Genomic DNA, 11,743 nt, shown 5'->3' with positions numbered 1-11,743 from the left:
CCGCATAACCGTTTACCCGTTGGGTAATTGCCTAAACGGTTATACCCATACTCATAATTGTTTATAAATGGTTAATTATACCCATAACCGTGTACCCAATTAATCGTAACCGTTTAGTACCCGTTTACCCATTTATCATTTTTTAACCCGTTTATCCTTTCTTTTTTACCATTTACTCCTTTTGCATCCTTCTACGTGTTTTTTTTAACAACTTGAAAATTAAAAAAGAAAAATTTGTCATAATTTTCTTTTTCTAACAATTAAACACAGTTATAGGGACATTCATCATACATTTCCGCATTTTAATTTTTTAAGTCTTTATACCATTCCAATAATTGAAATAATAGTTTACGGACGATACTTTTAACTGTTAACAATGAAGGTAATATAAAATTTGCCAAGTATTCTTAGGTTATGAAAATTGTTAAAAGACAGTATTATTGGGTTATTTAACTCGGAATGTAAAGTATTAACATAATATATATAATGGACCATGAAATTTAAGGTGGTTAAGCAAAACTATATTATATTAACCACAGAAATCATGCACTATAGTCGATAGCATTGATCTAAGTTTTATCCGATAAGGAACATAGTTTGTGTTAATTTTACATATATAAAATAAATGGGTAAACGGTTACCCGTTTATAACCGCGGTTAATACTCATAACCACCCATTTAAATTTCACGGGTAAACGGTTATACCTATAACCGTTTATTTATCTAAACGGTTATTCATAACCGTAACCGCGAAATTTAAATGAACGGATAACCGCGGTTACCCATAACCGATGGGTATTTGCCCATCCCTAGTTCCTACCACTCCGTGAATAGCGTCATTACATTATTCCTATCACTCCGTGAATAGCGTGTGTATCTTACACACCTTGTTTTGATTTGCAGAGTCTGATATATTTCAATCAGAGAATGCCCAGAACCCCCGCAATTTCCCCCACATTATTAAAGTGATTGGATTTCCCCCACATTCAAGAATGCCAGCTTTTGGAAAGGGATCATCTCCAAATCAAATCCACCAATCCAGATCCTTGAAATTTGATCCAATGGTTAAAAACAGTAGCCATTTTAAAGGTTATAGTAACTTTAACTGTTGAATCAAATTTCAAAAATCCGAATCGATGAATTTGGTAAATTTCGTGAAAGAAATACAGAGAGCATCCATTTCTGCCAGCTTTCTATGACATGGATAATTAATGAATCATGCATGCTTTCTCTCTACGACAAACTTCGTCTGCAAGATAAAACTCCTTGGTTTCACATAAAACGTCTTAGCAGAAAGCACGAAACTATTTTGTAATGATTGCTGTAAATATTAAAGGGATAAAAAGAATAGAAGAAAAATAGTAGGAGCAACATGATTTTGCCTTTTTTCTTTCTTGAGTCAAAATTCATGGTTGTGGAAACTTTACCCATCCCCAAGAAGAAAAATAAGTCTACTAACTTCATCATAAGCCATGATATCCTTCTTCCTTTCGGCTACCACTAGTCCATGTACTACTATGACACCAGACCCCTCAGGTCATTAGTAGAGCCCTGAAAACATCTTCATAATTTGTCACATTCTAATCTTCTCATAACACTGGAGTTTGGTCCTTAGACAATTAGAGGACATAATGTATTTAAGAACATAGTTAGCTTTGGATACTCCATGTTGCTTTAATCCACTGAAAATGCAGGCCTTTCATAATCTGCTTTCTCCTCATTTAATATAAGCCTAGAAGTATGTAATAGAGGAGCGTCACTGGTAAGGAAACTAACATACCAAAGATAACCCTGCAAAATAGCATTATAAGTTATTTATCCAAGCATGCAGTAAATACAAAGATAGGTAGACACACACACACACACACATATATATATTAATATTGTAGTTAGGGTTTTTGCACACGAACAAAATAAGTGTTTTGCAGCTTCGGATATATACTTCCTCCCCCACCCCCTCCCTCCCTCTAAATTGACTTGTGCACTATTGTGTGTGTGCATGTGATTTGCTCTTCCAATGAAAAGAAGTCCCTTTGGGTGCGTTTGGTACGCAGACGGGACGGGACGGAACGGGACGGAACGGGACGGAACGGGACGGAACGAAGGTGTAATTTTTGAAAAAGACATGGGGTATATTTGTCTTAAAATGGTAAAACATTGTGTTCCACAGACGTGGAACAAACCCGTTCCAGGGAGGGGAGGTGGAACGCAAAAACACCCAAAATCTGTCCCGTGGAACAGCCCGTTCCACCCATTTTTGGCGCACCAAACGCGGGACGGAACGCCTCGTCCCGTTCCGTCCCGTCCCGTCCCACGTACCAAACGCACCCTTTCAGAAGCCAATTGGACAAATCAATTTTTTCAGTTGCACATCATCTATGATCTGTCCTACTACTCCCTCCACATTTATTAAACTTTATTTCTTCACACTCAAACACTTTAAAGGGTCGCCAATAAATTTCACGCGTGAGCGATTATTGGATGTGTTGATTGAGAAAACTAGGAGTGGCATTTGACTTTGTAACTATAATTAACAAAGCTGCTACCATTTGCCATGATCGTCTCCTGATGAATAAATTAAACCGGTAGGGAAGTGTGAATAAATTAAACAGGCCGATAGGGAAGTGATGAAAACTAGAAGATTGTTGATTTTCATGCTTTAGCTTACTTTCTTCTTTAGTCTATTCTTATGTTTGAAGGTTAGGGTACACAATGAAAACTAGCAAAAGCCTAGTCTCATTTCCCCAACAATAATTACTTCAAGATTTTCCATAGCACTCAAATATTTTATTTTCCTTCCCTCTTTTTGGGCTTAAGCAGCACCTTTATAAACTTCATACCAAGTTTCCATTTTTCCCTGCTTTTTTCTCTTCACATGCATTCATTTTTTAATTTTTATTTTGTTAAAACTCATATAAAAGGAATTGTTATTAGTAATATTCTTGAATAGTGATCGTAATGAAATTATTGATCAATATGCTTTAACGTTCATCTATTAAAATTTACTTACCCTGTGCTTAAAATGTCTGGATGCAAACCGTATTCCCTTGCAAAGACAAATGGTACTATTCCTTGTGGAAGCGCTGCCTGGTCAATCATCAATTCAACATTTCAAACCCTTATAAAATCATTGTTTAAGAAAAAACAAAAAACAAAAGATGACTAGCTAGATTATTTATATATGCATGCATACATATACGATATATATATATATATATATATATATATATATATATATATATATATATATGCAGGGCTATTTATGGAGCTCACTCATGTATATATATGTGTATTACACAGGTTCTTTAAGAAAACAGTACCTGGACTATGGCAGCATGTAGTTTTACTCCTCTAAGACCAGTAGCGGCAGAGGCAGCAAACATTAGAAGAGGCCCGCAAATAAATCGGACCACCATCCCCATTGTTGCCCTTTTTGCGCCACACGCTAAAATACGAGGCTGAAGGGCCATAAACAACCCTGCATGAAATTTTCAAAACGATATTGCCATTTTCATACTCAGAGCCAAAACATCAAAGTTTCCTCAGTATATGTAGAAGTGCAATTTCGAACTAATATTTACAGATTCCGGCATGATGATAGTAAATGTTGTCCTGTCCCTTACAAGCAATTCATGTGATTCATTAATTGCTCGCGCTTTGAAAAATAATATAGAAATGAATAACACCAACATTGTGAAAGCATTGACAAGAATATGTTTCGAGCTCAATAACGATGTATGAGTACGTAAATATTGTTTACGACTTGAGGTGCAAGCTCCTTGCAATAATAAGATTCTTAGAAAAATGTACTGCCACATTAATATATCTATTATATGAAGAGAAATGCTGGAAGGAGACTATCTGAAAATGGGTATACTCTCTATGGAGTCTCTACTACCTTATGTTTTTAGCACAATATTTTATAATGCTGGCGTGGAAATTAATTACCGTTAAACTGCGAGGTGGCAGAAAATCTATGGAGAGTCTCACTTTGAAAAAAATCCCCTGAGCATTTCTCTTCACATAATATATATATTAATTGTGGCAATATAAGCTCTTTATTACTAAATAAACAGTATGCCACACGAAGGACTAATAATGTCCTACGAAAAAAAAAAATTAAAAAATAGTCTTTTAAAAAAAGTTAGAAATAATAGCCTTTCTCCTGTTTATTATATTCATTTGCATATGTTTGTGTTGCAAGATGATATACCTAAACTGAACATAGCCATCCCCAGACCCGCATCTGATATCAATTTTATGGAATATTTCACCAAACTCGGCATCCCTACATCCCACCTGAAAATGAAAGAAATAATCATGAATTGGCATGCCCTAGCATGTAAGTTAGAGTAATTAATAGAGCTGTTAAGAAGGATGATTAAAAAAAGTATCAGATGATAATTTTGCTCACTTGAATGAGATGAGAGACCAGACAAGGCCTAACACACTTGAGTATGTGTTTGGGTTGCGGGAAAGCTTTCTTCCAACCATGATTAGTATAAGCCTTAGCATGACTGGGGCACTTGGCATTTCTTGATTAGCAGCTGCTTCGACCTTCGTATCCGTCACCTCCGGCATTGGGATTTTGGTGCAGTCTCTAAAGCTAATTTCTTTCTCTGAAACGATAGTGAAATCATTCTTTAGAATTCTAAATTGATGGTTATAATATAGCAGTCGTTTGAAAGTGCTTTTAAAATTATTGAAAGAGCTTTTAGAGAAAATGTTTTTGGGTTTCAAAAATACTTGAAGTGCTATATGCATTTTTTTATTAAGAATTGATTTCAAAAATATTTTCACTAAAAATATTTTTAACCATTTTAAAGAACTTCCAAACGAGCTCATAATTTGGACTCTCACTAGAAGCTCATATGTTGACAAATTACAAAAATGGAATTATTGATTACAAAAAGTCATATATATATATATATATATATATATATATATATATATATATATGAATATATCACTACAATATAACCTTGACTTGTTATACATATTTTTTAGTCCCTATTTGTTTAATTGGAGACAGATAATAACGACATTTTACATTGACACATTCGATTGTCAATTCGAACCATACATTTAGATAAGAAGTTTCTTGATTAATCTAGAATAATAGGGCCTCAATATGAGAATTCGTTTTATAATTATTTAGTTTTTAGTTTTAAATTTTTGTGTTTGAGATGTATATAGAGAAAGTATATGAAGAAAAGGAATGATGAAGAAGGGTGGTGGGAACTTGGAAGTAAAGAAAGAAATAAAGAAGAAAATTGAAAACAAAATTTATTTTGAAAGTGAAATAACTTAGAAAAGTTTTTTTCTTTTGTTTTTAGTTTTTATATTGTGTATACATTACTTCAACATCTTTCCCAACATTCTCCTCTAGTCTTTTTTATTTATCCCTCCATTTCCTCGTAAAATTTTCCCATAAACCACACAAATTTAATACTAAAAATGATATAATTATCAAAGAAACCCTAAAATAATTATTATTATAAATATTATAAAGCTATACTCCTCATTTTATGAAGTTGGAACACAATGAGACAACATAATTAGAAAATCAAAATTTTGGGTGAGCATGATATGGTGTTATCATAATTTATAGGATTCTTTACCGTGACTATTACCAAGATTAAGTAATCAAACATCTTCTTTTATCATTACACACGTGCTCTCAAGAAAATGATGGCACCTATCAATGAAGGGTCTGCCGGCAAAGTAAAATGTAACTAGCTACAAATTCAAGATGATTTTAGTGTTTGGTATACTTTTCTCTTCAATTATGCTTGGGTGGAGACACCACCTGTCTTTTTGAGGTTGGTCATGTTTGCACTAGGAGAAGATATGATACATAAATATAGTAAAATAATTTAATTGGCCTGCAGGTTATATTATGATTTTAATATGATATTTGTATAACTTTGAGCTAATAATATTTCAAACCCTCAGATAAATAGTGATTTTTAAAATGGATCACGAAATTTTAGTTCTCTCATATTGCACTAAAAATGATTAAAGCGTAGCAATTGATGCCTTTTTTTTTCTCTTATACAATGATATCTACTGTAAGGGGAGACACCATAAGATTGCAATACTAGTTGGTGGTTATTTGATTTTTCATTAGATTGATGACATAGTAAAACATGAAACTTTTATGTTGATGACTAATAAGTCACATTTGTACCATATATATATATATATATATATATATATATATTCAAATTAATCAACAATTTAATGAAGGATTAGACATTGGACAAACAAAATTATAAATTTATATAATTTTACGATCCTAGAAGTTGCAAAATGTAGTTAGTGTGTGTGTATATATACACTAGCATATGGGCACACACAAAGTGTGTAAGAAATTTTTTTATTTTTGTTTTTGAAGTAGAAGGAGAGAGGAAGAAAGTGATAAAGAATGTGGGAGTGAGAAGTTTTTTTTTTAAGAAAAAAAATTTTATATTTAATTAACATAAAAAAAGCCCAATTGGCCTAGGGGATAGTAATTTTTGACAGGATAGTATTATTGAATTGAATTTTATTTCTTTCATTGATAAAAAAAAATATTTGTAAATATACGCAAGTGTTATTTTTCACACTATTTTGGTTCGTTTCTATTTGTGGTCAAAGTGTACAACCTCCCTGAAAAAAGCTGCATGTCCCGTTGATGTTCTTCACCTACAATACGACAGCGTCCTGTCCCCTTCAAACCAGAAACCCTAAAAAGAAGCAACAAGTAGATAGGTCGATATGCGTACGTACCTCCAACCTCTTTGAAATATCCTTGTCTCTGATCATCACCCTGACACTTCGCAGGTGACTCCCATACCATCTTCACGCCGTTAAACGTCGGAGACGGTTGCTGTGAAAATCTCCCCGTCGCCGGAGACCTGGCCCACACCGGGGTATTGGCGGTGGTGGAGAATGTGGTCGTGTCAATTTCATTGAAAGTTGAAGCACGTGGAGTTGGCTGCAGGGAATACGCGTCCGAGGACGCGTACCCGGCGGAGAGTTGAGGGCTGGTAGATCGATACCCAAAGGCCACGTCACCAGATCCCAAAGTGAATTCAAGGTTTGCATGGTGGTGAGGTGTGTTGATTGAGAATATTTCCGCGTTGGAGAGGTTTGATGGTCTGGGAGTGAGGCCCATCGAGGATGATAGAGCTGAGGAGCCGGGGACTGATGAGGTAGAGCGCCGGATTCGGACCCGGATACGCCCATTTTGATCGGTTTCAGACTCGGTGCAAAGGGGGTTCCGGCCGTCCAGGGAGATAATGTCATCGTCGATTTCGAACTTTGTTATGGCTGCGGCGGTGGGGCCAGGGAACTGGGTTTGGATGAGTAGAGTGGCTGCTCTATACTCAAAGAGAAAGAGCAAAAGTGTGTACCTACCAAAATCGAGCGAGACTGTGCTTAATTATTTTTGTACGAAATAATATACCCTAAAACTTAATAAATGGATTTTTTTTTTGTCAATTTAGCATATGGATACTAAATTAGTATAAGAAGAAAAATTGTGGGAAATTACCAACAAGACAACAAAGATTTGTACAATAACTGAGCACCTAATCAATCACAAATTAACAATAATTAACGAATGTATACAATCAATCCACAAGAACGTGTGGATAATACCAACAAGACACCAAAAAAGAGTGATTTATGTGCACGCTTTTTTTGATTGTTCAATGACTTCAATTAGATGACTAGAAAAAAATAGTGCAGAAGACGAAAAAGAGTCCCGAAATCATTTCCCCCAAAAAATCAACTAACATTTACTAGCATACAATGTGAAAACCGAAAACCCAAATTAATGAGCAAAACTAAATGAGAAACAAAGAAATTACCATACGATGCATTGAAGCACAACCACTTGAACCATGAGGGACTGTGTGAAATCGCCATACATGGCCTTGAGCAAAGGGATGCCCATGACCAATGTGTTTGGCAAAGTGGCGACAGAAAAAATCGTGATAAGCCAGTCAAGCCCTCCTGCCGCCTTAAACAATATAGACCATAATGAGAGCAAAGCAAGAACCAAAAGCTTGGAGAAAGTGTCAGCCAATATAAACTTGGTGTCCATCTGGTAAGGGTTGTTTTGGGATATGAAGTGGAAAGACAGCACCGGAACCGCAAACACCGCCACGAAGCGGTTGATGCCAGAGCACTGCTCCGGTGAGAATATTTTGCACCATTTGACAGAGGCATAGGCCACCAGCATTGCAAAGTATAGTGGAACAATTGCGCAGCTGACCTTGTAGAAATCTTGTGCCGTTATCATCCTCTACCTCTCTTATTATTGTTAATTAACTCCTTTTCCCTCTCTCTTTCTTTGTTTGACAAACATACACACAGTTTGTCTCGAATCAAGGCAGAGCATACTGAATGCTAGCTTGAGATTTGAGAGTTTATATAGGAGTTTATGTACGAAAATACCCCTGAAAGCGTTGCTATTTACTTGTGATAGAAGTCTGGATAGCGGGAGTCGCGGTTGAGTGGTTTATTTTCCTATGTTTCTCTTGATTGATTTGGGCTACATCGTCTTTTTGGGCCTGTGGCATTCTTACCGTCAAGAGTTTGTTGCGCAGAACTATCTCGGATTGGACTAATTTCGGAACAAAGTTGAACTGATTTAGTGCAATATCGGACTATGAAGCAGGATAATGAAAAAAAAACATTTTCATATATAACAAAATATTCAAGTTATTTGCTTTAACTTCAATTTCTACCGACATAAAAAATTTCAACATCCAATTCCAACCCAAAAGTAGCAGGAAACCAATCAAATTTCAACCAAAATTAACTAGTATATGAATTAAAATGTCAAAATATGCTAAATTCCAAAATACCGTTAACAAAAATTATCAAAAACCAATCAAATTATTGAAACTCGCCAATAAAATTGCTAAATCTAAAATACTCAACTCACAAATACACTACTTCAAAACCCATATCGTAATCGAGCTCAAGCAACTAGTAGTTGCAATCAACTCTAAAATTCAAGATATCCATTTTAAAATACATGACAATCAATCAAAAGATTGAATTCACAATCATACAAATGACAATATTTCCCTCCTTTGGTCATGAATTTCTTTCTCAATTTTCATTGGTCATGAATTCACAATCATACCACAACTAAATCAAATTCAAGTGCATAAATTGAAACTTGTATGCTAAAAAGGGAAAAGCCCTCACCAGGATTTGCTTCAGGTTGGCTATCTCTGTGAAGGAGAAGAAGATGACGAGGGATGAAGGAGAAGAAGAAGACGAGGCAGTGAAGGAGAAGAAGACGACGAGGAAGCAATTGCTCCGACTGATGATCGAGTTGGCCATCTCTACAAATCGAAAAAATCCAATTCAAAAACCAAATAATTAGAAGCAAAAATAGAGACGATGATCGAGTTAGAGGGAGAAAGAAATGACGCAGTTGGAGATGACGAGGACGGGGTGGGGGTGGTCAGAGATGACGAGGATGCGATGAGAGTGGTCAGTCGGAGATGTAAAGGATGCGAAAGGTTCCAGGATTTTTGGGAGTCTTGTTAAGACCGTCTAGCGAGGCCTTTAGTCAACGCAAGTAAAATCTAATCCATTAAAGTTAGTCTCTGCGGATACAAACATGGGACTACACTAGTTCTTAGTCTAGTCCAGTCCAGTAAAACCTAGTGAAGACAAACGCACACACCCTTAGGAGATTAGTAGTCTTAAGGCTTTGGCTCTCAACTCTCTTAGTGCAAGGTATTTGGAGGACATATATGATCAAGTTGAAACAATTTTAGATTGTAATTAATTGAAACGATTGTGTGCATGTTGTGTGGTGCGAGTGTTTAGGGCTTCGAGGTTGGTTAGGGTTTTGGTATCTTGCAAAAGGTTTCTAAACTGAGAATGGCTTGATATTCCACTTTTTCAGTTTCAAATATCTACTTAGGAAAACTAACCGTTTGTAGCAAATAATTTTAAAAAAAATAAAATAAAACAAAGAAAGTTTGCAATAAAGGCATGTGTGATAGCAAAAAATCGTGGTCCTTGGTCTTAACGAATTTGTACCTACAAAATAATTAAACACCTTTCTTCAAAAGACCAAAGTAGTTGCGGCGCCCGGGGAGGGGGGGTGGGTTGGGCTAAGTTAGTTTCTCTAGAAGAGAGAGTTTTAGGGGTTAATTATGTAGCAAAAGCCTACCAAAATTTAGTGGAGAATGAGGATAGTTGGCCACATGTATAGGGTGCCATGCCATGTATCCACCAACTAATGGTTACTACCACCCCCATAAGGCCATCACCTCCAAACCTGCCACTAACTCCACCGTACCACTCAAGTTGCCAACATCGAGAAGAAGGTCATAGAGGTTATTGAAATGGTATAGATTACCATGATGCAGCCATCACCATCTACATCGCCCACAAAAAAGAACTAGAAGCTTTACGAGTCGAGAATCGGCGAATGAAGAAATCATATGAGTAGAAACAAGCTCCTTGAAACCCTATCTGAATTCTTAACCCACTTCTTTGTTAAAAGATTGCCCTCATGATGTAATTTCAATTTGAGTCCATTTTCTTTTCAATTCAACACAGGTTTGTGTTGACTTTTGTATTTTAGGTAGGATCCCTAATTGATATGTAATCCCATGTAATCACTTGTAATTAGTTTTCTTTCCTTTTATGTTAGGGTTGTACACCTATAAGTTCCTCTTATTGAGAAGAATATATCATTATTCAAAGCATTCTCTTCTTGGTATCAGAGCCAGGTTAGGAAAAAAAAGGAGAAGCAGTGCGCTGTGCCTAGAAACAAAATCACCAGCCGCACAGCCAGTTGTGTTGTGCCATCTGACCAGCGAGCGACGCCGTCGTTGCTGACCCAAGAACCCAGGACCACCCGCCGCGTAGCCAAGTGTGCAGCGCGCCATCCGACCAACGAGCGATGCCGTCGTTGCTGACCCAAGTTCACCGAGCCAATCTGTGCACCCACCCACCACTTCCCGCTGCTACATCACGTGCCCACGAACCGAGATTGAAACCCAGAAATCTAGCCGCTGCCTGAAACTCGCCCAGACCCGTGAACCCATTGTTAGACCCACCTGCTACTCACCCACGGTAGACCCACCTGATCCCCGACCCGCACCAGTACCAGATATGTTCACCCCTGTTTGATTCGCACTTGCTGCTGCTCGACCTGTTGCAAACCACCGCTGCCTGACAATTCTCTGCTGCATATCACATTGAATTGTTGTTGGTTGCGGAAAAGTAAGAACAAAGTGTGATTGACGAAAAGTTAAAAAAAAAAAAAAAAACAAGAAGAAAAAAGGGGGTTGAAACACGTTAGTTGAAGGAAAAGAAAAAGTGAAGGTGCTGTCCGTTTCCAAAAAAGGTGAAGGTGTTGTTTGAAGATAGGAAAAAAAAAGGAACGAAATTTGTTTTAATTTTTTGGGCCACTATTGGTTTTTGGGTCTACATAGCTGTTGTTGCATTTAGCACCTCAAAACGTTGCACCCAACTCACAATGGCAGCCCGTACTTGTGCACTTCCAAACCGATCTGACCGAACCAAGAGTAGGACTAATAGTGACTGGTCCACAACTTTTGGCGATTCCTTCTATCGCCGGCCTAGCCAATGTCCTGGCTATCCTAATAATTGGGACGAGACTCGTGATCTCTGCTGTAACAAATCGCGTGCATTGATTGCCGAGGCTAAGGTAGCTTCTGAACATACAAGTAATGATGGTAAGGCTTTCAAAGTT

General features: G+C 36.9%; 1 protein-coding gene across 1 annotated transcript; it reads right to left on the bottom strand.

The window, feature by feature from the left end:
* Positions 1–1,359: 1,359 nt before the first annotated feature.
* Positions 1,360–8,409, bottom strand: LOC126586131 (auxin efflux carrier component 6). Its single transcript, XM_050250833.1, has 7 exons — positions 7,857–8,409; positions 6,772–7,397; positions 4,415–4,619; positions 4,214–4,299; positions 3,321–3,478; positions 3,011–3,087; positions 1,360–1,791 (listed from the first exon to the last, which is right to left on the bottom strand). Exons 1-7 carry the CDS (start codon positions 8,288–8,290, stop codon positions 1,722–1,724), a joined length of 1,656 nt encoding a protein of 551 aa, XP_050106790.1. The 5' UTR covers positions 8,291–8,409; the 3' UTR covers positions 1,360–1,721.
* Positions 8,410–11,743: the final 3,334 nt, after the last annotated feature.

The sequence above is a fragment of the Malus sylvestris genome, chromosome 10 (assembly GCF_916048215.2).
Source record: "Malus sylvestris chromosome 10, drMalSylv7.2, whole genome shotgun sequence".
Classification (NCBI taxonomy): domain Eukaryota; kingdom Viridiplantae; phylum Streptophyta; class Magnoliopsida; order Rosales; family Rosaceae; genus Malus; species Malus sylvestris.
This window is presented reverse-complemented; position numbering and strand designations above follow the sequence as displayed.